General features: G+C 30.6%; 5 protein-coding genes and 1 long non-coding RNA gene across 6 annotated transcripts; all 6 read left to right on the top strand.

The window, feature by feature from the left end:
* The first annotated feature begins 864 nt into the window (after positions 1 to 864).
* LOC141701769 (uncharacterized) lies at positions 865 to 1,194 on the top strand. Its single transcript, XM_074505410.1, has one exon. The coding sequence runs from the start codon at positions 865 to 867 to the stop codon at positions 1,192 to 1,194; it is 330 nt and encodes a 109-aa protein (XP_074361511.1).
* A 164-nt stretch (positions 1,195 to 1,358) lies between these two features.
* LOC141701770 (uncharacterized) lies at positions 1,359 to 1,784 on the top strand. Its single transcript, XM_074505411.1, has one exon. It carries the CDS (start codon positions 1,359 to 1,361, stop codon positions 1,782 to 1,784), a length of 426 nt encoding a protein of 141 aa, XP_074361512.1.
* A 9,508-nt stretch (positions 1,785 to 11,292) lies between these two features.
* LOC141701778 (auxin efflux carrier component 5-like) lies at positions 11,293 to 12,911 on the top strand. The gene is made up of 4 exons (XM_074505421.1): positions 11,293 to 11,366; positions 12,019 to 12,104; positions 12,446 to 12,606; positions 12,712 to 12,911. Exons 1-4 carry the CDS (start codon positions 11,344 to 11,346, stop codon positions 12,790 to 12,792), a joined length of 351 nt encoding a protein of 116 aa, XP_074361522.1. The 5' UTR covers positions 11,293 to 11,343; the 3' UTR covers positions 12,793 to 12,911.
* A 3,716-nt stretch (positions 12,912 to 16,627) lies between these two features.
* On the top strand, positions 16,628 to 18,566 carry LOC141701777 (uncharacterized). Its single transcript, XR_012566894.1, has 3 exons — positions 16,628 to 16,681; positions 16,794 to 16,913; positions 18,187 to 18,566. It is a non-coding gene; the product is annotated as an uncharacterized LOC141701777 (long non-coding RNA).
* A 3,572-nt stretch (positions 18,567 to 22,138) lies between these two features.
* On the top strand, positions 22,139 to 22,468 carry LOC141701771 (uncharacterized). Its single transcript, XM_074505412.1, has one exon. It carries the CDS (start codon positions 22,139 to 22,141, stop codon positions 22,466 to 22,468), a length of 330 nt encoding a protein of 109 aa, XP_074361513.1.
* Positions 22,469 to 22,632: 164 nt separating this feature from the next.
* Positions 22,633 to 23,061, top strand: LOC141701772 (uncharacterized). Its single transcript, XM_074505413.1, has one exon. It carries the CDS (start codon positions 22,633 to 22,635, stop codon positions 23,059 to 23,061), a length of 429 nt encoding a protein of 142 aa, XP_074361514.1.
* Positions 23,062 to 25,536: the final 2,475 nt, after the last annotated feature.

Below are 25,536 nucleotides of genomic sequence, written 5' to 3' on the forward strand. Positions count from 1 at the left end.
GATGAGAATGTGTGGTTGATCACCGGTTCGTCCTAAAGGTACAAAAGCAGCTAAGAGGGAGGGGAAAAAAAGGCAGAGTTTAATGATCTTAAAAAAAAGATTATGAAGAAATAAAAGCTAGTTTATGCAGGAGATTAGATCTAATGGCAGAGGTTCAATGAACTTAAGAAAAAGAGGAGGCTAGGAAGAGAATGAATCAGATATGCAAACTTCTTACGCTTATACTAGTATAATGAAAGAGGCTCAACGATGAGATTTATGCCAAAATTATTGAGGAGTCAAATCAAGACGCAGGTGGAACTAGCCAGTTGGAATCTAGTTGCTTGTTATTTTATATTGGAATTAGTGTTGGAAACTAGTTGTTCGTTTGATTCTGTTTGTAATAAGTTCTGGAAGCTAGTTTTTGTTTGTTTCTAGTTTGGAACTAGCCGTTGTAATTTAGGTTCGTGTTATTTTAGTTCGAACTAGCCGTTTTCTTTTATTATTTTTATCTCCTATAAACAGGTATGTTCTTTGTGATAGTCTGCAACTCATTTTTTTCATTCACAGTGCAATCAAAATATATACTACGGATGAGAACTCTGATATGTCTAAAGAATTTATTGAAGAAGGCTCGTCAACCACGACTAAACGAGTGATATGCAAAGACCGTGAAGCGGGTCATGAACGATTGGAGAGAGATTATTTTGCTCAAAATCCAGTATACCCTCTAGATACATTCCGACGACGGTTTCGAATGGGAAGACACGTGTTCCTTCGAATTGTGGATGCTCTTTCAAATTTTGATCCATATTTTCAGCAGAAGGTTGATGCATTGGAAAGAAAGGGCCTATCACCTTTACAAAATTCACGGCGGCCATACGCATGTTGGCATATGGAATTGGAACGGATGCAGTTGATGATTATGTGTGCATTGGTACGTCCACTGCAATTGAATGCTTGAAAAAATTTGTTACCAATATTATTTTAATTTTTGAGAGTGAATATTTGCGAAAGCCAAACTCAAATGATGTACAACGTCTCATAAAAATGGGAAAGGCTCGCGGTTTTCCCGGAATGATGGGGAGTATTGACTACATGCATTTGCAGTGGAAAAATTGCCCTAAAGCATGGAAAGGGATGTTCATGAGGGGTCATAAAGGAGTTCCAACAATATTGCTTAATGTTGTTGCCTCATCGGACCTATGGATATGACATGCATTTTTCGGAGTTGCTGGTTCTAATAACGACATGAATGTGTTAGACCGATAACCGATATTTGATGATGTACTAGAAGGTCGTGCTCCTGAGGTAAATTACAATATTAATGGTAACAACTATAACATGGGGTACTATCTAACAGATGGAATCTATCCTGAATGGGCTACGTTCGTGAAACAATTCCACGCCCACAGGGTGAAAAGAGAAAATTGTTCTCCAAATATCAAGAAGGTCATCGAAAAAACGTAGAAATGACATTTGGCGTGTTGCAATCTCAATTTGCAATTGTACATGATCCAACACAATTTTGGGATAAAGAAGATCTCGCTAAAATAATGAGAGCGTGTATTATACATAATATGATCGTTGAGGATGAGAGAGACACATACGCCACTCCCTTTGGCGCTTTACCATCTTACGATGATGCAACATATGGCTTACCGCCTCCAAACTTAGGCGAAGAATCTTTAGCCTCTAATGAAATGTATATCGGAAGGACTATCCAACTTTGTGACAGGCAGAAACATCGTCAACTACAATTCGATCTGGTTGAGCATATCACAATGTTCCATAATAATGATTAACTAGCTCTATAGCCCGTGCAATGCACGGACATGCTCTATATTGGGCGAATCGATATTATTTTAGTTATTCTTGTTGATAATATTTCATGTTGTCCCCCCTCCTAATGATGATGGATTTATTTTTGTATATGAGTAGATTTTTATTTTGATGACATTGGTGCAATAGTGTTTATCTACAATTAACGTAGAGACTTGTAGTGACATTTCTTGTTTTTTACTGTTAAGGACGATCCATGAATTTTTTAGAAATTTTAGTAATTTTACATAATATAGTTGTTTGTTTACATAAGATTTTATTTTATAATTGTTATTTGAATTTTAGTATTCTTCAATTTTAATTTCCGACCTCAGTAACTCTTTCCCCTCTCTCAAAAAATATTAATAAATCCACATCTCACGGCATACTAGGCGCTTTCGGGTTGTATTTTAATATGTAAACTTTACCAAGATTATTTATTTTAGTTAATATTATCCGTTCATGCCATAATGACGCAGTAAAATACCAATATAAACCAACATTATCATATATTTTATGAATTATGAAGACCATAAGTTAAAGGTTTTTTTTACATAAATTCACACATACATATACATATATATATGTGTGTATATATTATATATACTATATATATATATGTGTGTGTATTTATATATATATATATGTATTATATATTATATGAAAGCCCATAATTTATTTATTTTTGTGTAAATACAAAAATATAATACTTAAAGTATGACATGGTTAGATATAAATATATATTCAGTTAGAGGTATCAATGGTTCTGATCCACATAATCATATTTAATATATAAGTTTATCTAGTTCATTTGTTTGTAATATTTAATTCGCAAATGTTTATAATAGATCTAAATATTAGTGTTAATGTGATAAATATGGTATATGTCAGTCAACTGTGTTATTAAAGGTCACTGGTAGGCTGTGATAATATCATTAAAATTAATGACGAACAATAATATTTTGTACAAATAAAATTTATTATAATTTAAATGTACTACCACTTTTTATAAATAACATGATTTTGTACTCAAGTTTCTCATGTATTATTATTTATTTTGTTTTAAATAATAATATTATTATTATTATTATTATTAATATAATATAAATAATAATTATATTATTATTAGAATTTTTAATATATTGTTTTATAAACCTGCTATTAAAATGAAATATTTTTTTTTTTAATGAAATTTAAAATTATTACTATTAATATTAATATTTAATTTTACTTTATATTTAAAATTCACTTATTTATATTATTAATTTGATAATTAATAATGTATGTATTCTCGTTTTTAGAATTTAACTTACGTTAAAAATAAGGACAATTTTTGTAGACAAAAAAATTTGAATCATTAACTAAAAGGGAAATTTAAGGGAAATTTCATTTGAAGATGAGGGTTTTTAATTTTCGGAGCAAATAAAAAGGATAAGACAATACTACGCCATGCCAAATAGAAAAATAAACTGAGGGTAATATAATATTTTTTATTGTCTTGCTCTGATAATTAAGAACCTGCTCTGAAAATATAACATCTCTAACTAAATTATTATATATACATATATACGTACATACGTACATATGTTTGGATGTATGTATGTATACATGCGTGCATGTATTTCTATAATAATTAGTTATAAATGAATATGTATATATTAAGTATGCAATTATTAATCTATATTAGTAAGTCATAACTTAGGTATTATATGATCCATGCATATATCTCTATAATAATTAGTTATAAATATATATATATATATATATATTAAGTAGCAACAACTAATCGTATTAATAAGTTAATGATGTAATAACTTATGTATTATATGAATTCTTATGCCAATGGTTATCATTTAAATTTTATACTAATTTTTAATAGAGTATGTAAATTTTATGAAGAAATTATTTTTAATGACTTACTATTAATGATGTTTTAATTGAGGTATAAAAAATTACTGAATGAATGTATTAATATATAATAATGAGTATTAATGATTAAAAACAATAATTTGGATATAATTAATGTATTTATGATTAAATAATGAATGAGTATTAATGGTTAAAATAAATATTGTAGGATATTAACTATTATATTCATGATTAAATTTGCTCATTACTTTTACCGTATCTATGATAAATAATGAAATGAACATTAATGGTTAAAACAAATATTATATGAACATTAATTATTGTATTTATGATAAATTTGCTCAGCGAACCATTGTTGCTGTATTAGAATATTATAGATAGATTTGTTTCAGTAAATGTAAATTGTTGTCTTGTAATATTTTATTTTAAAAAAATTATTTTGTTTTTTTTTTTTTTTTTTTTTTAAAATGTATTTTAATAATAAGTAATATTTTATTTTTAATCTATTAATATTTAATTTTTAAATTTTAAATTTTAAACACGTTTAATCGGAGTGGGTCACTTGATTTACCGAGCCCATGAAGAAGGAGATGGCAGTGGACTTGGGTCACTTGATTTACCAAGCCCATGTTTTGCTTCAAAAATAAGGAAATGGCACTTGCTCGGCCTATATAATACGGCTTAGGGTTAGGGATTAGCAGTTTATTGTAATCAATTTCATGTAATCATGGTTTTGGAGGTGAAATCGAGTTGCAGCCGATTGATTTCTTTTTCTACACGAAGCTGTCTCATCATATTCAATCTCTCAATCGCCCCTTTTTATTAATTATAAGGTGTCAATTTCAAGACTCAATTCACTTGTACAATCTTTTATGAGTATATTTATGTTTTTTTTTAGTTTAATTCTTCATTTTTATTCGAATTTCTGAATTACTTGTAGAAACAATGAAGAAAGTGCTCCAGAATCTCGTCCCCGTCCCGTACAGTTTCAACTCAAGTTTGAAAATGTTTTTATGTTTCCTGCAAGCAATTGTTGGGCTCACTGCTCACCATTTCATGGAGTGCAGAGATTCTTAAGGTCCTCTTCTTGTACAATCTTTACGAGTATAATTTTTTTTTTTATATTTAATTCTTCATTTTTATTTGAATTTCTGAATTACTTGCAGAAACAATGATTGTGTGTAAAGTGTATGAAGAAGAAATCTAGAATGGATACGTTCACGTTCATTTTTGGTTGATCTAGCTTTGTGTGTAAAGTGTAAGTAAGACACTGGCTACGACTTTGTTTCTGTAAAACGAATCTGCATGTTTATTATTAGTTATCTTTTTGGCTAGTGCAAACATAAACTAGAAGCAATAAAGAGGATTAAGCAGCAGACATGTTGACCATCATTTTATATCTTGCATATTTTCATGTTCAGTAATCATTCATGTGCATTACTTTTACATGAGAAGGTCTAGTAATAAGTTCCTTTAGATTAATATTATTGATCTTGTTATAAACTTATTCTTATAATTTTCTTAACAAGTGCCCTGGTTTTCAGCAATTGTTTGAGGAAGCTGTTGCAGGCCATCTAAATCCATAGCATCTGACCGTGATTTGCTCAGATGAAGCCTCAAAATATTATTACTGTGGATTCTTCTTTAATGTCCATCCAATTATTTAGAGCAGCTGCACCTGCAAACCTACTAGATGCGGTAATGCCCAGAATAGTACATGGGTGCAGAAAGCAAAAGGTGCAGATAATTACTTTACTCTCTTCATCTTTTTCAAAGACCCTATTTATATCTTTTTGCATATATAGGATAATAGGATGCCTCCGCTGGACCTTTGTTGCACTGTGGAGCAATCAGCTTTTGTTTCTTTGAAGTTCCAGCAGTCTCCAGTGCTTCTTTCGGCCTGAGCTGCTGCATAAGAATCTCGCTAAATAAGGGGTTCTGAAATGCTTTGGCCATGCTAATGAACATCTGCTGTTGCTTCTGTTCAGTCCTTCTCAGCCTCTCTTTAACAGATAACAGATAATTATCTGCATTCTCCTGTTCCTTTTGGATATTCATAATTTCAGTCCTCAACCTGTCGGTATCACTCTGTAATTGTTCGAGTTCTGCCTCCTGTATAAGGCGCTCTCCATCACTTGAATGCTGTGAACTCTTTTCATCCCTTAAGACATGCTGCTCAGGTTGCTGTAAATTGGTATAAGTAACACCGCCTCTCTTGTAGATGCTTCTCAAAAAAATTGAGTTTTGAATATGGTTCTCCCTGATCATGAGCCAACTCAGTCCGCATTTGTAGCATTTTCCGACCTTTCTTTTAATCAATTCGTCAAACAATCTCAACAAAATATATACAGCAACAAATATAATCCACCAGAATTGAAATACTACCCAACATATTACTGATGTCATCAGTGCAACCATATTGCCCTGGTTTTCTGCAATTGCTTGAGGAAGCTGTTGTAGGCCATCTAAATCCATAGCATCTGACCGTGATTGGCTCAGATGAAGCCTCAAAATATTATTACTGTGGATTCTTCTTTAATGTCCATCCAATTATTTTTAGAGCAGCTGCAACCTACTAGATGCGGTAATGCCCAGAATAGTACATGGGTGCAGAAAGCAAAAGGTGCAGATAATTACTTTAGTCTCTTCATCTTTTCAAAGACCCTATTTATTATCTTTTTGCATATATAGTAGATAAATACTTGGTATTCCTTCCGTTCCTCTGCGGTAATTGTTCATATTCCCAATTGAATACTTCTTAGGCGATTGTTCAGATTCCTGATTGGCATATGATCTTTAGATATATAGTCTTACCTTTTCACAACTGTTGAAGGAATTAACTTTAGTGAATAAATGAGGTCACAATATAATGCCTTGCTAGCTTGTAATCAGGGTCTTAATTTTAACCATCCAGTCTTCTGTTGTAGACAACAACGAAATATTAAATGCGTACAGGCTCTTTTAACAATGTTCACTAAATTAATGTGCTCCTCTGATTGGTTTGTGTACCTTTTTCGTAACTTCCTGTACCAGATCTAGACGCTACTCTATTCCCTGATGATGGCCGTACAGTATTTTTAGAATAAACTTTCTTGTCGAATATGGACTGATAGTATTTGTTTAATGTAAAAATAAACTAACAGCGCCATAATTTAAATAGGAATTTCCTTCTTCTTGTTATACTTGGTATTTGAATAAAACACCTTTTAATTCATAGAGTAATTGACAATGTTGGAATTTGAATTTGTAAAACGTAGATGTAAAACGTATAAATTTACAGCAGACAAAAGTTTTCCATGGTGTGATTTGTTAAAATGATGATTTGAGTCCATAAAGTGCTTCTATTAATTTCAGCTTAATTGTAATTTGGAGTCGATGTCTATTATTCAGGTCTTAAGCTTACTAGAGATACTGAACGGAAGAATTTGTATGCTGATTTTGATGTGCATACAGTTGAGGAAACTTTTCCCACTAAAACTTCTCGAGTTGCATCTTGGATGAAGTAATTCTATTATATGCCAATCAAGTATTCCTTTGGCTAAATATTTATGCGAGTTTTTTTTAAATGCTATAATTTGTCATTTTATGCTATAAAATTACTAATCTATGACGACACTATTAAATTTGGTGTTATGCTTTGACATGTAGTTTTCTGTTTTTCTGATGTTTTTGTGTGTGCTTGATTTCTTAGAACAGTAAAACAAGTTAAGGAATAGATATTTTAAGCTTGAAATGCAAGAGAATCTGATAGGATTCAGTTAGAGAGAGAGAGAGAGACGCTGGTGGAATAATAACTTCTATTTTCTGAATAATAGTTCAAACATGAACGTAATTAAAATATTGATGATCTTTTTATACTAAACCTCTACTTACAGTAATAGATTACAACACCCTTGCTATACTACTCTAGCTTTTCTGTCCTTAACCCCTCCTTCAAAACTATTCTTTAAAACAGGAATCCAAGGCCTTCTGTTGCGCACAGTATATTCTTGAACTTTTCTGTAAAGATTTGTATAATTGTACTTCATCAATTTGTTATCCATTTATGCTGCAACCACTTTCTCACTTTCTGCTCAGCCAAAAACTTAAGGGCCCAGTGGTCCGGCTTAATGAAAGAAGTGATTATCCATGAGATATGCTGTCCCAATTGCCTATGTATATGCATATGAAATGAACAGAAGTATATTGAACGTAATAAAAGGGTGCAAGGTCATCTTTCATTTTGCTATGCTTATAGTATTACTTGTATTGTCATATTGGTTGTAGTTGCACGGCCGCTTCAAACATCATCTGGGAAGATAAAGTAAAAATTCATTTGATGAAGTATTGGATCATGTATGCAGCACCTAATTATAGCTTGTGCTTGATTATAATGATTTTTTCTTTTTAACTACAGAGTGGTACAAGTACAAGCATGGTTTTTTGTGGGGAATGCTTCAACGTCGCAATGGAAGGAAATATAGTTGAAGACGTGAATATTGATGAAACGTGAATATGGTTGATGCGTGATTCCAAACCACCAAACCAGTCATCTTATAATTCTGCTAGAATTCTTAGAGATTGACCTAAAGGTTATTTCTCTAGTTAACATTATAGATTGTAATGTTTTCTTTTTCAAACTTAGATAATAATGTTTATTTGTTTCAGTTTAATTATTATATCGTAAAATAATTTTTTAACATGTGTGTCAGACAATCCCAAAACCCATCCTTCGCCAATTATATCAAAAAGGGTCGCCATATTACGAGTCTATCTAAAATTTTAAAGTGTGATACGAAATTACGCACTAACCAAATTTTTTCTAAATATTAACTAACATGCAATATCGATAAAAAGTAGATATTCTTATCTGTCACTCATTGCATTGAGCTTGACCTGGTTAATATTCTTATTTATCTTCTGCAATTTGTTAGTGCAAGAAGCTTGACCTAGTTTTCAGAGGGAGAACTAGAGGGCACTGGAGGGAGTCTCGGTATCTGTCAACTGTTTAAGTTGGCAGAAATTTTAGTGTTAAATTTTGAAAAAAAATATAAAATAATGTAATTTGGTTTTCTTCAAATATTAGTCGGTCCCCCGTAAATTTTATTTCTGGTTCCGTCCTGTTAGTTTTTAACTCCTATATAATAAGAATGACATGTAAATTACACGTGGGTGCTCCTGTATGTAATATTTTATAGTCGATATAATTAATTTAGATATTTAAGTAGATAATTAGAAATAAACCCATATTTCGGGCGCCAAAGTTCGAACTCCACAAAATCAACGTTGTATTAAAACTATATAAATTTAGAAAAATCTCATAACTATTAAATCATGAACTGTTACTCATATTTAAAATCCTTTAAACATTTTTGTCAAAAAAAATATGACTTGAAATTTCAAAACATACTTGAAAAATATATGTGATATAGTCATATGGAACAAATATTGAAGTAGACAATGAGTGGGCTTGGCCGCGGGAGTGGGGCACTGAATCCAATTTAGACTTTAGGCATCAATATTGGGCTTAAATGACTGTTGTCTTCAAAAATCTCAGAATAACACCAAATTGTAATATGTTGTTAGACCAGAGATTTTGAATGCAAAAACTGAATTTTATTATAAAATCCAAGCTCTTACCTTAGTATATCTGAAAATTAAAGTGAATAACTGTAATGAATTTTTCGAGTTTTGTAAAACAAATCTCGATTTTATTAAAGAAAAAGTGAATAAAAGTAGGGGATGAAGATAAATATGGAGATAGAGATAGGTAGAAAGGGTGAAAAAGAAGGTAGGGCGGATAGGGTTAGGTGAAATTAGGGCGGCCGACTCTCATGCGAGAGAGAGAAGTTATTTTAATTATTGGTTACTATTAACTTCAACAATAATTGTCCAACATAGATCTTTGTCATGGATATTATTAGTTACCAACAACATTTTTTGATTTGCATGCAATATTTCGGAAAGATGTAGTTGATGAAAACATATTTTATTGGTGTTTGCTGAAACAACATAGACCATAGAAATGTTGTAATTTCAGAGAGAGAAGAGTTTATGGATTTAGAAATGTGAATTGGTATTTCTGTAATTGATTTTAAAACTTTTTAGTTATGACATGCAGCAAATTAACAGAAAAAATGCTCACCGGCCAGCATGAGTATTTGTACAGGCTGATCATGTAAACCGCAATCTTTTTGTTATATCTACACTTAAACCTGTATTAAGTAATATCGGATAAAGTTATAACCTTATTTAGGTATAAATTTTGTCAATCGTAATTTGGGGCACGGTCGTAAAGTAATATTCTCGCTAAGAGTATCAGATAAAAAAAAATTAGAAAGTTATCAAGGGCCCAACTAAAATATAAAGTAATAATTTCAGAATTATATGTGTTTTTACGTACTCGGCCTGACCCGATTAAAAACCCAGTTAAAATTTGATTATTCTAATATATTTTTTTATATATTTACATTTATTATGAATATAAATAATACTTTATGTTGTAAGAGATATGCCTGGACTTTAACAAGACGAAGACATTTTGTCAACCCTAAGTAAGTTATATTGTTATCTTAATTTGTATTTTGTACTTGTAACATTTTGTACTTCTAACAGGTTATAAGGTTATAAGGTTATCAGAATCGAGTATAAGGTGTCAATTTCGAATTTCTATTCACTTATACAATCTTTTCTGAGTATAATTTATGTTTTTTTATTTAATTTAATTCTTCATTTTTATTTGAATTTCTGAAATTACTTGCAGAAACAATGAAGAAAGTGCTCACCCCGTCCATGTGTAGTTTCCAGGTAATTCTTCATTTATTGCGATTTAATTAATTGAATGCGATCATCATATATACATGTACGTTGTTTGTTTTATTGACTGCGATCTTACTGTGTTGTTTTGTTGCGCTTGAGTATGTTCATTCGACATGGATTTATTGCTCTATTTATCGTTGTTAGTTGTACTCGAAGAATTTAGTGTTTGATTTGATATTGTTCTATTGGTATAACTGCTATTGTTTATTTATACGTATAGTGTGATTTTGTAATTAATAGAATGTTATGGTGGGAGCAATTTATGAACATTTTTACTTTATTTAGTTCAATTGAATATTTATGAGTCGAATCTAGACTTGATTAATTAATGAGTCAAGTAGAATATTTAGACTAGAGCTTGAGAAACCTTATTCGAAAAGAGAATAGAATTTGGGGACCTCTCTTGAGGTGTCTAGTTAACCATTATATAAGCCATAGGGATCGAGTCCGCTTAGTTTTATTAGGATATATTACCTTTTTTTTGTAGACTATTCTGGTGGAAACTCATATATTTTTAAGGAGCGAGCGACCCTTATTAATGGTAAATTTCTTCATGATCATATTTTCATTTGTATGATTATTTGCGATGAGGATTAATGATCGATTGAGCCTAATATGGAAGATGCAAAGTGATACTTAGTGCTTTGTCAAGTGGGTAGTGCTTTGTCAAGTGGGTGCAGAAAAAATAATTTTGTTTTACTTTCTATCAATAAGAAATTTCACAAAAAATAAGTATGACTGTAAATTTGTTAGATTAAAACCATGTCTTTAAAGGGCCACGCCAGGTCTGTTTCTAATGTTTGTTTTCATATATTCTGATTGGTTAGGCTTATACTCGCTATCTGGAAGCGGAACTGCACGTGTTACTAGAAGAGAATGCACTCCTGCAACATGCTTTGGTAAGCAGGACACTGGCTACAACTTTGTTTCTGTAAAACCAATCTGCATGTTTATTATTAGTTCTCTTTTTGACTAGTGCATACATATACAAGAAGCAACAAAGAGGATAAAGCAGCAGGCATGTTGACCACATACTAATCATTTCATATAACAATGCAATACACACAGACACTGTAATTTTGCAGACAATGGAATTTTCACGAATCAAGTTCATAAATAATTTCTTTCATATTTTTATTTCTTATAATCCCCAACAGAAAGTGAGGCAACTTGAAATTCCTAAATAAAATTACAATTTGCAGATTAGTACATAGTGATGATTTGCATATGAAAAACATTATTGCTTTTGAAGATTCAGTTATTAGAACAACGGGTAATGTGAATTTTACATTGGATATGCTATGGAAACCTATGTAACCTGATGCAAATTGCTCAAAAGTTCTTGATAATAGTAGCTCTAATTATCGTTGTTAGTTGTGTATAGAGATTTTCCTATAATCCCCATACCTTATACACATGCGTACACTCAAATATAGACACTTTTCGTGAATTATGCCAACCAGTGAACCTTTGACAATTAAAATTAGATATTATTAATCGGTTTTTTTATGTTATCATCATGCTAACTTCTGGATGGAAATTATGCTTCAGGTTGCATTTTGAGATGCCAAGCATTATGGAGGAATGTATTTTGATTGTGTCGAAAGCAGCTGTGGGCACTTACATGTTCTGCTTGGGTAAGTTCAAAGCACTAATTCCCGAGTCCATCGTGTAACTTCTTCATAGCTACATACAATTCCACATACACACACACATTATCTGGACATTAGGCCAAGTAAAAAAACAGATCAGTGCCTAATAAGGAAAGTGGTTTAGTTACCTGATGATAGCAGTTGCAAGTCTGCAAGCCTTCATTAAAAAAATAATTAAGGTTATTTAGGACGGATTTATTACACATTATAATCTAATCTGTGACTCTTCCTGATTAGATATAATATCTGAATTTGTTGTAGACATCCTTACATATAGCCAGATTCTCTTCATATATATGCTTTGCTTACTGCTATGCATATTTCAGGTTTATTCATGGCAATTAATAAAAAGATAGATGAAAATTGGTCGATTGGAGTCCCTATTACCGGCATCCTTTGGAGGTTTATCATGGGACCAATTTGTTGGGGCCTTGCCTGTCTTTATTTAGGATTAGATGGTGAAGTGTTAAAGGCAACAATAATCCAGGTACTGACTATTTCGTAATGATACGTAGAAACTATAAACTCAGTGTTAACGAATTGATTTTGTTCAATGGCGATCTAACTACATATATTGTGAATGTTATTTCAGGCGACACTTCCTCCAGCATATTTATCTTTCTATTATGCTCAAGAATATAGAATAGATATCGATTGCATTAGCCATGGGTAATTACTGTTTTTGCCACTGAAATGATACGTATAAACTATAAACTCAGTGTTAACAAATTGATTTTGTTCAATGGCGATCTAACTACATATATTGTAAATGTTATTTCAGGTGACACTTCCTCCAGCATACTTATCTTTCTAGAATATAGACTAGATATCGATTGCATTAGCCATGGGTAATTACTGTTTTTGCCACTGAAACTCTTTCCTGTATTTAGAGATCTACAAACTTATACTACTTAAAACCCAAGTAATACATTAATATATATATATATATAAAAATATATAAATACAGTCATATAAATATATATATTAATATAAATTTGTGTTTGATCTGATATTGTTCTATTGGTTTAACTGCTATTTTTTATTTATACACACAGCGTGATTTTGTAATTAATTGAATGTTATGGTGGGAGCAATTTATGTTTTATGGGCTCGAACATTTTTACTTTATTTAGTTCAATTGAATATTAATGAGTCGAATCTGTAGTTGAATAAATTAATGAGTCAAGTAGAATATTTAGCCTAGAGCTTGAGAAACCTTATTCGAAAAGAGAATAGAATTAGGGGATCTCTGAGGTGTCTAGTTAACCATTATATAAGCCATAAGTATCAAGTCCGCTTAGTTTTATTAAGATATATTACCATTTTTGTATATGATTATGGCCGAAACTCATATATTCTTCAGGGGCGATCCACCTCTATAAATGATAAATTTTCTCATGTATCATATTTTCAATTGTACTGGATCATCTGGGATGATGATTAATAATCGATTGAGCCTAATATGGAAGATGCACAGTGGTGATACTTAGTGCTTTGTTAAGTGGTTGCAGAAAAAAAATATTTTGTTATAATTTCTATTTAAGAAGAAATATTCACAAAAAATAAGTACGAATCATGGTCTTTAAAAGGGCCACACCAAGTCTGTTTCTAAAGTTTGTTTTCATATATTCTGATTGGCTAGGCTTATACTCATGACTTGGAAGCGAAACTGAACGTGTTACAAGAATAGAATGCACGTCTGCAACAAGCTTTGGTAAGTAGGACACTGGCTACAACTTTGTTTTTGTAAAACCAATCTGTATGTTTAGTATTAGTTCTCTTTTTGACTAGTGCATACATAAACAAGAAGCAACAAAGAGGATAAAGCAGCAGGCATGTTGACCACGTACTAATGATTTCATATATCAATGCAATACGCACATACTCTGTAATTTTGCAGACAATGGAATTTTCCCGAATCAAGTTCATAAATAATTTCTTTCATTTTTTTTTCTTATAATCCCCATCAGAAAGTGAGGCAACTTGAAATTCCTAAATATAATTACAACTTGCAGATTAGTACATAGTGATGATATGCATATGAAAAATATTATTGCTTTTGAAGATTCAGTTATTAGAACAACGGGTTATGTGAATTTTTACATTGGATAAGCTATGGAAACCTATGTAACCTGATGCAAATTGCTCAAAAGTTCTATGATAATAGTAAGAGAATCAACACATGGAAGTAAGTAATTTGAAGATTATATCTAAATGTTCATAACTACATAAAGAATGGAAATTATTAATACTATAGAGGGCTATATATCATTAATGTTATACAGGCTGAAAGTCAAGATGGATTATCATTATTAAACAAACCTTACCAGTAACTTTCTTATCTTCAACAGGTAGAATCGCAGGATACACTTGCCCTTTAATGCTAAACCTATGACTAAATGGAAGAAAGATAAATTGAAGCCGTAATCAGTTAGACTAGTTAGAGATGTATACCTAACTGAAAGTCCTAAAACGAAAGCCCTAAAATGGAAATTTAAATCTAATCACCTGCAAAATTAAAACAGTATAAATAAATTGAGAGTAGAAAATCAAATTCAAGAAAAGGAGTTTTTAATTAATAGTTTATAATTTCAGTTTACAATTTGATTTTTGTTAAGAGCGAGTGTAGTGTTTGTACTTTGTACTGCATTACTTGATATATGGTCTTGAAACTGCATTATTTATAATGCATTATTTGTACTGCATTATTTGAGATGAGTATTATTTGATATATGGTCTTGAAACTTAATCCTACTTTGTTGTTACTGGAAAATAATTGTAGCTCGCCAAAAAATATTCGAAGTTTGCCGTAAAAAGCATCCCTCCTGTAATAATTGCAGATCTACCGGTGCTTTAAAGGTGAATTTGAATATGTTTGCAGATGTGGGTAGATGATGGAGGGATGGGGAAAAATGAATGGGGGATGGAAGACAATAAAGTCAACCACCACAAGTAGAACTGTAGATATGCGTGTAGTGTATAAAGAAGAAATCTACAGTGGATACCGTCCACATTCATTTTTGGTTATAAGTAATACTTGGAAATAAATGTCAATAAGGAAAATATTACAGGAAATAGAACATTGAAACATGATAGGAGCATATATAACCTAATAAAAATTTTAGCTCTGTTTCTGGCCCCCAAACTCTACCTATTATATTCAATGAATTTAAATTAAAAAAATGTCGTGTCCCCATATTTGTGCCAACCGCCAAATGGTGTTGCCAGGTTCTAAGTCTTTCAAAGTGCCAAATCTGATACTTGGATATATTTGAATTTCCGTACCCGAGTCCAATTATTTAAAGCAGCTGCACCTACTGGATCTGGTAATTCCCAGAATACTATATGGGTGCAGAAAGCAAATATAAAGATAATTACTCTAGTCCCTTAAATATCTCTCTAAAGCCCCTATTAATCTTTTTGCATATATAGTAGAGAACTTAGTTCTTTCCTCTTCGGTAATTGTTCATATTCCCAATTGAATACTTTTCGCTTCAGTAATTGTTCAGATTCCTTATTGGCCCATATGATTTATAGATATATAGTCTTATTTAGTTATTTTTCCACGACTGTTGATGAAATTTACCTTGGTGGATGAATGAGGTCTCAAATATAATGTCTTGATAACTTCTAATCAGGGTCTTCATTTTGACCTTCCAGTCTTCTGTTGTAGACAACAAGGAATTCTTAGATGTGTACAGGCTCCTTTATTTCTTCCCCTTCTATAAATCTTAGTACCTTATTCTTACCAACCTCAGAGCTCCACTGCTGCTTATATTTGATGTTTTTGGATTCGACTCATAAGCTGTAATCCGATTTCTGACACAATACACCAGCATCGCAAAAGATTTATATTTCTCATTACACAAATACATGAATCACTATTTTTTTTCGGTAAAACGCAGAACATACATAAAAATCTTTTAAGAGAATAATACCCAATATTCGATGTTCCGATCAAGAGTTTAGGCAAACTAATTTGACCCATCTAACTTTGGATGACAAATTATATTGAAACTTTTCCACAATTATGTTTCTCAAAACAGACACCACTTCTCCCTGTTGTGTGGTACAACAATTAAAGTGTACAACATGTAGACTTTCTTGCACTACTACTGCCTCTTGTGCCCTCTGGCATTGAAGTGTATAATGGTTATGTGCAGACTTTCTTGCTGGTAATTGCAATCTATGTAGTTAATTAGGTTGTAGTCTTAAGTTGTTTTTTTGGCTCGCTGTTTAAGTGCTTCTAACGACAACTTGCTCTTTGAAATATCTCTCTGTAAGTGATCCATGATAGAATTTTCTTGAGAATATAATTTCTGGGTTGTGGTGCATTACAGAATGACCAAAAAATGTACTTTAGAAACTATAAACAAAAGGGCGAATATAGTTTTAAGTTTAAAATGTGCCTTATGTATTTGTTGAGTGAGTGATTGAGTAATCAAGTTATGCTGCTTAATATACAATACCGGGCGTAATCTTAATTATATTCCTAAATGTTTTCTGAAGGTTCCCAGGCCTTATAATGCAAGCGAGGAGGAATCTCTGTTTGTTTTCCCAAGGTATATACCAATTATCGTTATATTCACGTTGCAGTCTTTTTATTTGAAATCATAGTACCGATAACTTGATGCAGGTTTTAAAATTTTCTCTAGTTTTGCTCCTCTGCTTCAGTTGAAACAAATGGTCATGCAAGAAACGAAGGATGGAGAGTTGATCATAATCCTCCTCCCAAGAAACAGAAGGATTACCGCGAAAGACTTCAGAGGAAGATTTAAAGGAGTGGCCCTACAGGTTAACTTTTGATGTATTTTCCTATTAATTTACATGACAAGTATATCCTAGTTACGCACGGTTTATTTAAAAGTACTTTTTTGCAGATATATTGTTTTTTTCCCTTTACAAACACGGCCTTAATCGGTATTTAAAAATAAATAAATTATATAACTGCAAAAGATAGTGATTGTGTTGCAAGTTTCCAAATGCTATATGCTGATTGGATCCATGGACGCCTCCACATGTTTGATAACTTTGAGATGATACGAACCTATGGTTATAGAAACATTTTGTACTTGGTGAAGTTGTTGTATTATCTCTTTTGTAGTTTGCCTGTGTATTTGTTTTCACATCTAAGATCATATTTGTAGGTATAGAAATGGCAGGACAGTAAAAATTGTAGGCAAAGAGTTTCTTGGGTACATGAATGTTGGTGATTATTATCAATCCACATATATTAATATGAATTTGTTGACAGCTTTCTTTCTTTGTCTTCCATAGTTATGACTAAAGAAATATTAAATGTGTACAGGCTCCTTCATTTTCCTAGTCCAGATACCATGACTAAAGTTCATTTAATTTTATCTGAACAACAGATAGTAAGATTGCAGTTTTCCAGTGTACTGGGCCTAGCTCTCACTTTCTTCCATTGTAAAGGTTAACGTTCCCATTGGGTATAAAACTGGTCTCATAAGTTTCTGTAGCAAAACTTATGTTATTCCATGTGACCACATATTCTCATAAGCCTTAACTTCTTTTTTCTGACTGCTGCTTTGAATTCGTAATTGTTTCCTTTTTGACAATGATGTTCACTAAATAAATGTGCTTCTGTGATTGGTTTGTGTACTTTTCTCTTAACTTCCTATAGCAGATATAGACGCTACTCTATCCCCTGATAATGGCCGTACAGTATTTTCAGAGTACATTTTCTTGTTGAATATGGACTTGGGATATTTGTTTGATATGAAATTAAACTAACAGCGCCATAAATTAAATAGGGATTAATGTCTGTCTTTAAGGAAAAAAGTGCTTATCCATGTGATATGTCCAAACTGCATATGTATATGCATATTAAATGAACACAAGTATGTTAAACGTAATAAAAGGGAGCCAGGTCGTCTTTCACTTTGCTTGGTTTATAGTACTACTTGTATTGTCATATTAGTTTTAGTTGGTATCTGTGATGAGGGAAGATAAAGTGAAAACTCATTTGATGAAGTATTGGATCATATATACACCACCTGATTATAGCATGTGCTTGATTATAATGATCTTTTCTTTTTTACTACAGAGGGGTATAAGCACAATTTTTTGTGGGGAATGTTTCGACGATGTCATGGAAAGCTTAGAAGTGCAATTGAAGGAAAGTTAGTTGAAGACGTGAATATTGATGATGATGTCGACATGCTAGGCGGGGAACTTTTGGGACCGTTGATGTGTTATTCCAAAGCATTCATCAGATTCTAATTCTGCCAGAATTCCTAGAGATTGAACTAAATGTTATTCAGCGGATTCGTAGAGATTTTGACCTAAACGATATTACTTCTGAACCTAAGTCAAATTGCAATTCTGCTGAAGTTCGTAGAATTTATTCTTACCTGAACGACATTTTACAGGACGACGGTTAATATTATAGATTTTAATGTTTTATTTTTCAAAATAAGTTAGTAATGTTTATTTGTTTGAAATAAATGCTACTTTTCAAAGTCTTTTACGATTTTACTTTGAATTTTTTTTATAAAAAATACGGTTTCCAAACAAAAGTAACCACGTACAAATTCTTTATTTCAAAAAAAGTCATGTACAATAACTTTCCTATTTTGAATTTTGACATTATTCATGGTAAGCGATTGACTATTAATTTATGTCTAATCTATAAGATCAAATATAGTCATCTTGATGAATTCGTATTTATGAGTATTTTAATACAATGAAGTTTTTATATTTAATAGTAATACAAAATTAAAGATATTAACAATCAAAAGTGTGTATTGGCAAACGTGTCCAACATAAATAGGATACGTTTTTAGAGACAGGGCGAGTACGTTTTTTGTGAAACATTTTTACTGTCCAAGTAAAAGCCTTCAACTCACTAATCAACAATCATGGAGCAAATGTCAATTTTACAATGTTGACAATTAAAAGTCAAGAAAGTAGCAAATGTCAATTTTACAATGTTGACAATTAAAAGTCAAGAAAGTTAACAAGATTTAAAAACCCAACCTGCAGTCAGATTATGTACCTTGTTCAAGTATAATGTTTTCTTTCACATTCGGGTAAAGTACAAATTGCTTCTGATAATGTAAAGATAATTAATAACACCAAGTATACCGGTTTTTAGCCCTATATGGTACATGGGTAGAATATTGTTTAAAATGGCACGACATGTAAAAACAGTCCAAATAGTATGTAGAAACGCATAAAATGGTAACGTTTAGCTAAAACACTAAATTGCTTAGCATGTTGGTTGTTATTAATACTATTTTTTCCTTTTTTTGTCCATGACGCTAGATGAACTTGTGTTTGAGGTTTTTAATTTTTTTTTGTTATGCTAAACGTTACTTAAGTTAGATCGCTTTAAGTAACGCTTTCCCCAATTTTTTCTAATTGGATTGTTGTGCATTTTACTAAGTTTTAATATTTTTAAAATTTTAACGGGGCATTTTGAACCCTACAAAATTAAAAACTGCTAAATTAGATATTAGAATTTTAATTGGAGTTTGATTTCTAAAATCCTGAATTCTATATCAGTGTACCAATTATTAATTTATTATTTTAATATTTCAAAAATCTAAATGGAAGTTGTTGAACTTTAGGAGCCCGTAAGGTTTATCTAGTGCGCACCCGATGGGTAGCGGCCGCCGGTTACCTACGTTAAAAAAAATTGTTCAAGATTGTTAAATTAGCTGTCATTTATTAAAAAAAATTGGATATTCAATTAGTTTATTAATTAAAATCCAAAAAAAATTATAATAATAATTAAAACTGAATAAATACGTATCAAGATAAATCAAATCATAGTCTTTTTGAACAAAACTACGATCGTTGATCGGATCTTTCACTGTTGTATATTTCTCGCTCGCATTGTTGACATATACATCATTTTATAAAGACAATCCAACAATCTGTTGAAATTGTGAGAACACAGAAATTTGACGTGTCGAAACGCATTCGAACAATTAATAATAGTCGTAATCTGATAGGACCCCTATCAATGAACCAATATACGAAATTTTGTAGATCTACAATTCCAGAGAACAAAACAAACAAACTAAACTCTCACAATGAGAGAGAACAAAACACAATATATAGTTAAGAAAACCTATACATAGAACTAAAACTCTTAATGAAGAGATAGATTTATTTGAAGTAAATAAAAATTTGGGAAAAATTATCAAAATAGTGTTTATCATTAACCAATCGAAAAAATAAGAATTAAGGTTTTGCGAAAGAGAGAGATAGGAGGGCAACTAGTTTTTAAATATTTCTAATATCCAAAGTGAATTATTGAACCTAAAAAATTTATTAAATAAGGATACACCCCTAAGTTTATAAATATTAATTTAAAAATGACTATTGAAAAAATAATATTAAATGATATTTACGGCCGAAAAATAGCACACAATAAGAAATTTAAAATAATAATAATAATAATTTATATACTACGTGTAATTTTATAATACAAAATTAAGTTAGCAATTAAAAAATATAAAAAAAATATTAAATTTTTTATTATTTAAATTATTTAAAATTATAACCTTAAAAATATTTAAAATTACTCAAATAAATTGCAACAATCAACCAAACATGATATTAATATACTATCAATATCAATTATAGCAATCAACTAAACATACGTCATATGATATTAGTTTCATATATCGTTAACCCAATACCACCTTCCAAACCCTTGCCATTCCCCTAACAAGTGAAATGACCTCCTGAAGATAAACTCTTAATTAGCGCATGGTTGAATGTGTCGATTGATCCCTTGATCGGGGCGAATAAAAAAGGTGAATTTTGGGATCAAATTTGTAACTATTGTGAATAAAGTAATCACGGTATTATCAAAAGAGGGGTAATATCTATCAAAAAAAGGTGGCAACGAATAAATGAAGGGGCTTAGCAATATAGAACATGTTATGAGGAAGCTGTCTCAAAAATGGGGAGTGGTACAAATTTGGACAACATAATTGCGGCAGCTCATGGTTTCCATAAAACTAAATACAATAAGAAGTTTAATTTTGACAAGCATTGGAATGATCTAAAGAGACATCCTAAATGGAGACAGCCTAAAGAGACAAATAATGGAAGTGCAAAGAGAACTAAATTTAGTGATTTTGGGAACTACTCATCATTGATGAATGAAACACCAACAGATGAGAATGTTGTTGAATCACCGGTTCGTCCTAAAGGTACAAAAGCAGCTAAGAGGGACGGGAAAAAAAGGCAGAGTTTAATGATCTTAAAAAAAAGATTATGAATAAATAAAAGCTAGTTTATGCAGGAGATTAGATCTAATGGCAGAGTTCAATGAACTTAAGAAAAAGAGGAGGCTAGGAAAGAGAATGAATCAGATATGCAACTTCTTACGCTTGATACTAGTATAATGAAAGAGGCTCAACGAGAGATTTATGCCAAAATTATTGAGGAAGTCAAATCAAGATGCAGGTGGAACTAGCCATTGGAATCTAGTTGCTTGTTTATTTTTATTTGGAATTAGTTGTTGGAAACTAGTTGTTCGTTTGATTCTGTTTGGAATAAGTTCTTGGAAGCTAGTTTTTGTTTGTTTCTATTTGGAACTAGCCGTTGTAATTTAGTTCTTGTTTATTTTAGTTCGAACTAGCCGTTTTCTTTTATTATTTTTATCTCCTATAAAACATGTATGTTCTTTGTGATAGTCTGCAACTCATTTTTTTCATTCACAATGCAATCAAAATATATACTACGGATGAGAACTCTGATATGTCTAAAGAATTTATTGAAGAAGGCTCGTCAACCACGACTAAACGAGTGATATGCAAAGACCGCGAAGCGGGTCATGAACGATTGGAGAGAGATTATTTTGCTCAAAATCCAGTATACCCTCTAGATACATTCCGACGACGGTTTCGAATGGGAAGACACGTGTTCCTTCGAATTGTGGATGCTCTTTCAAATTTTGATCCATATTTTCAGCAGAAGGTTGATGCATTGGAAAGAAAGGGCCTATCACCTTTACAAAATTCACGGCGGCCACACGCATGTTGGCATATGGAATTGGAACGGATGCAGTTGATGATTATGTGTGCATTGGTACGTCCACTGCAATTGAATGCTTGAAAAAATTTGTTACCAATATTATTTTAATTTTTGAGAGTGAATATTTGCGAAAGCCAAACTCAAATGATGTACAACGTCTCATAAAAATGGGAAAGGCTCGCGGTTTTCCCGGAATGATGGGGAGTATTGACTACATGCATTTGCAGTGGAAAAATTGCCCTAAAGCATGGAAAGGGATGTTCATGAGGGGTCATAAAGGAGTTCCAACAATATTGCTTAATGTTGTTGCCTCATCGGACCTATGGATATGACATGCATTTTTCGTAGTTGCTGGTTCTAATAACGACATGAATGTGTTAGACCGATAACCGATATTTGATGATGTACTAGAAGGTCGTGCTCCTGAGGTAAATTACAATATTAATGGTAACAACTATAACATGGGGTACTATCTAACAGATGGAATCTATCCTGAATGGGCTACGTTCGTGAAACAATTCCACGCCCACAGGGTGAAAAGAGAAAATTGTTCTCCAAATATCAAGAAGGTCATCGAAAAAACGTAGAAATGACATTTGGCGTGTTGCAATCTCAATTTGCAATTGTACATGATCCAACACAATTTTGGGATAAAGAAGATCTCGCTAAAATAATGAGAGCGTGTATTATACTACATAATATGATCGTTGAGGATGAGAGAGACACATACGTCACTCCCTTTGGCGCTTTACCATCTTACGATGATGCAACATATGGCTTACCGCCTCCAAACTTAGGCGAAGAATCTTTAGCCTCTAATGAAATGTATATCGGAAGGACTATCCAACTTTGTAACAGGCAGAAACATCGTCAACTACAATTCGATCTGGTTGAGCATATCACAATGTTCCATAATAATGATTAACTAGCTCTGTACCCCGTGCAATGCACGGACATGCTCTATATTGGGCGAATCGATATTATTTTAGTTTTTCTTGTTGATAATATTTCATGTTGTCCCCCCTCCTAATGATGATGGATTTATTTTTGTATATGAGTAGATTTTTATTTTGATGACATTGGTGCAATAGTGTTTATCTACAATTAACGTAGAGACTTGTAGTGACATTTCTTGTTTTTTACTGTTAAGGACGATCCATGGAAATTTTTTAGAAATTTTAGTAATTTTACATAATATAGTTGTTTGTTTACATAAGATTTTATTTTATAATTGTTATTTGAATCTTAGTATTCTTCAATTTTAATTTCCGACCTCAGTAACTCTTTCCCCTCTCTCAAAAAATATTAATAAATCCACATCTCACGGCATACTAAGCGCTTTCGGGTTGTATTTTAATATGTAAACTTTACCAAGATTATTTATTTTAGTTAATATTATCCGTTCATGCCATAATGACGGAGTAAAATACCAATATAAACCAACATTATCATATATTTTATGAATTATGAAGACCATAAGTTAAAGGTTTTTTTTACATAAATTCACACATACATATACATATATATATATGTGTGTGTATATATTATATATACATATATATATATATGTGTGTGTATTTATATATATATATATGTATGTATATATATATATATATATGAAAGCCCATAATTTATTTATTTTTGTGTAAATACAAAAATATAATACTTAAAGTATGACATGGTTAGATATAAATATATATTCAGTTAGAGGTATCAATGGTTCTGATCCACATAATCATATTTAATATATAAGTTTATCTAGTTCATTTGTTTGTAATATTTAATTCGCAAATGTTTATAATAGATCTAAATATTAGTGTTAATGTGATAAATATGGTATATGTCAGTCAACTGTGTTATTAAAGGTCACTGGTAGGCTGTGATAATATCATTAAAATTAATGACGAACAATAATATTTTGTACAAATAAAATTTATTATAATTTAAATGTACTACCACTTTTTATAAATAACATGATTTTGTACTCAAGTTTCTCATGTATTAATATTATTTATTTTGTTATAATATTATTATTATTATTATTATTATTATTATTATTATAATTATTATTAATATAATATAAATAATAATAATTATTATTATTAGAATTTTTAATATATATGTTTTATAAACCTGCTATTAAAATGAAATATTTTTTCTTTTTAATGAAATTTAAAATTATTACTATTAATATTAATATTTAATTTTACTTTATATTTAAAATTCACTTATTTATATTATTAATTTGATAATTAATAATGTATGTATTCTCGTTTTTAGAATTTAACTTACGTTAAAAATAAGGACAATTTTTGTAGACAAAAAAATTTGAATCATTAACTAAAAGGGAAATTTAAGGGAAATTTCATTTGAAGATGAGGGTTTTTAATTTTCGGAGCAAATAAAAAGGATAAGACAATACTACGCCATGCCAAATAGAAAAATAAACTGAGGGTAATATAATATTTTTTATTGTCTTGCTCTGATAATTAAGAACCTGCTCTGAAAATATAACATCTCTAACTAAATTATTATATATATACATATATACGTACATACGTACATATGTATGTATACATGCGTGCATGTATTTCTATAATAATTAGTTATAAATGAATATGTATATATTAAGTATGCAATTATTAATCTATATTAGTAAGTCATAACTTAGGTATTATATGATCCATGCATATATCTCTATAATAATTAGTTATAAATATATATATATATATATATATTAAGTATGCAACAACTAATCGATATTAATAAGTTAATGATGTGATAACTTATGTATTATATGAATTCTTATGCAATGGTTATCATTTAAATTTTTATACTAATTTTTTAATAGAGTATGTAAATTTTATGAAGAAATTATTTTTAATGACTTACATATTAATGATGTTTTAATTGAGGTAATAAAAATTACATGAATGAATCTGTATTAATTATATAATAATGAATGAGTATTAATGATTAAAACAAATAATGTTTGGATATTAATTAATGTATTTATGATTAAATAATGAATGAGTATTAATGGTTAAAATAAATATTGTATGGATATTAACTATTATATTCATGATTAAATTTGCTCATTAATTACCGTATCTATGATTAAATAATGAATGAACATTAATGGTTAAAACAAATATTATATGAACATTAATTATTGTATTTATGATTAAATTTGCTCAGCGAACCCTTGTTGCTGTATTAGATATATAATAGATAGATTTGTTTCAGATGTAATATTTTAAATTGTCATGTTCTTGTAATATTTTATTTTTTAATTATGTAATGTATTTTAATAATAAGTAATATTTTTATTTTTAATCTTATTAATATTTAATTTTTAAATTTTAAATTTTAAACACGTTTAATCGGAGTGGGTCACTTG

This window comes from Apium graveolens, unplaced genomic scaffold, assembly GCF_009905375.1.
Source record: "Apium graveolens cultivar Ventura unplaced genomic scaffold, ASM990537v1 ctg4370, whole genome shotgun sequence".
NCBI classification, from domain to species: Eukaryota; Viridiplantae; Streptophyta; class Magnoliopsida; order Apiales; family Apiaceae; genus Apium; species Apium graveolens.

Excerpts from the sequence above, each read along its gene's own strand:
- LOC141701778 (XM_074505421.1), top strand. The coding sequence starts at position 11,344 with ATGCACTCCTGCAACATGCTTTG. Across the intron at positions 11,367-12,018 it reads CACTCCTGCAACATGCTTTG|GTTGCATTTTGAGATGCCAA; the intron begins GTAAGCAGGACA and ends ATTATGCTTCAG. Across the intron at positions 12,607-12,711 it reads TAAAGGCAACAATAATCCAG|GCGACACTTCCTCCAGCATA; the intron begins GTACTGACTATT and ends ATGTTATTTCAG.
- LOC141701771 (XM_074505412.1), top strand. The coding sequence starts at position 22,139 with ATGTTGGCATATGGAATTGGAACGGATGCAGTTGATGATTATGTGTGC.
- LOC141701769 (XM_074505410.1), top strand. The coding sequence starts at position 865 with ATGTTGGCATATGGAATTGGAACGGATGCAGTTGATGATTATGTGTGC.
- LOC141701770 (XM_074505411.1), top strand. The coding sequence starts at position 1,359 with ATGGGCTACGTTCGTGAAACAATTCCACGCCCACAGGGTGAAAAGAGA.
- LOC141701772 (XM_074505413.1), top strand. The coding sequence starts at position 22,633 with ATGGGCTACGTTCGTGAAACAATTCCACGCCCACAGGGTGAAAAGAGA.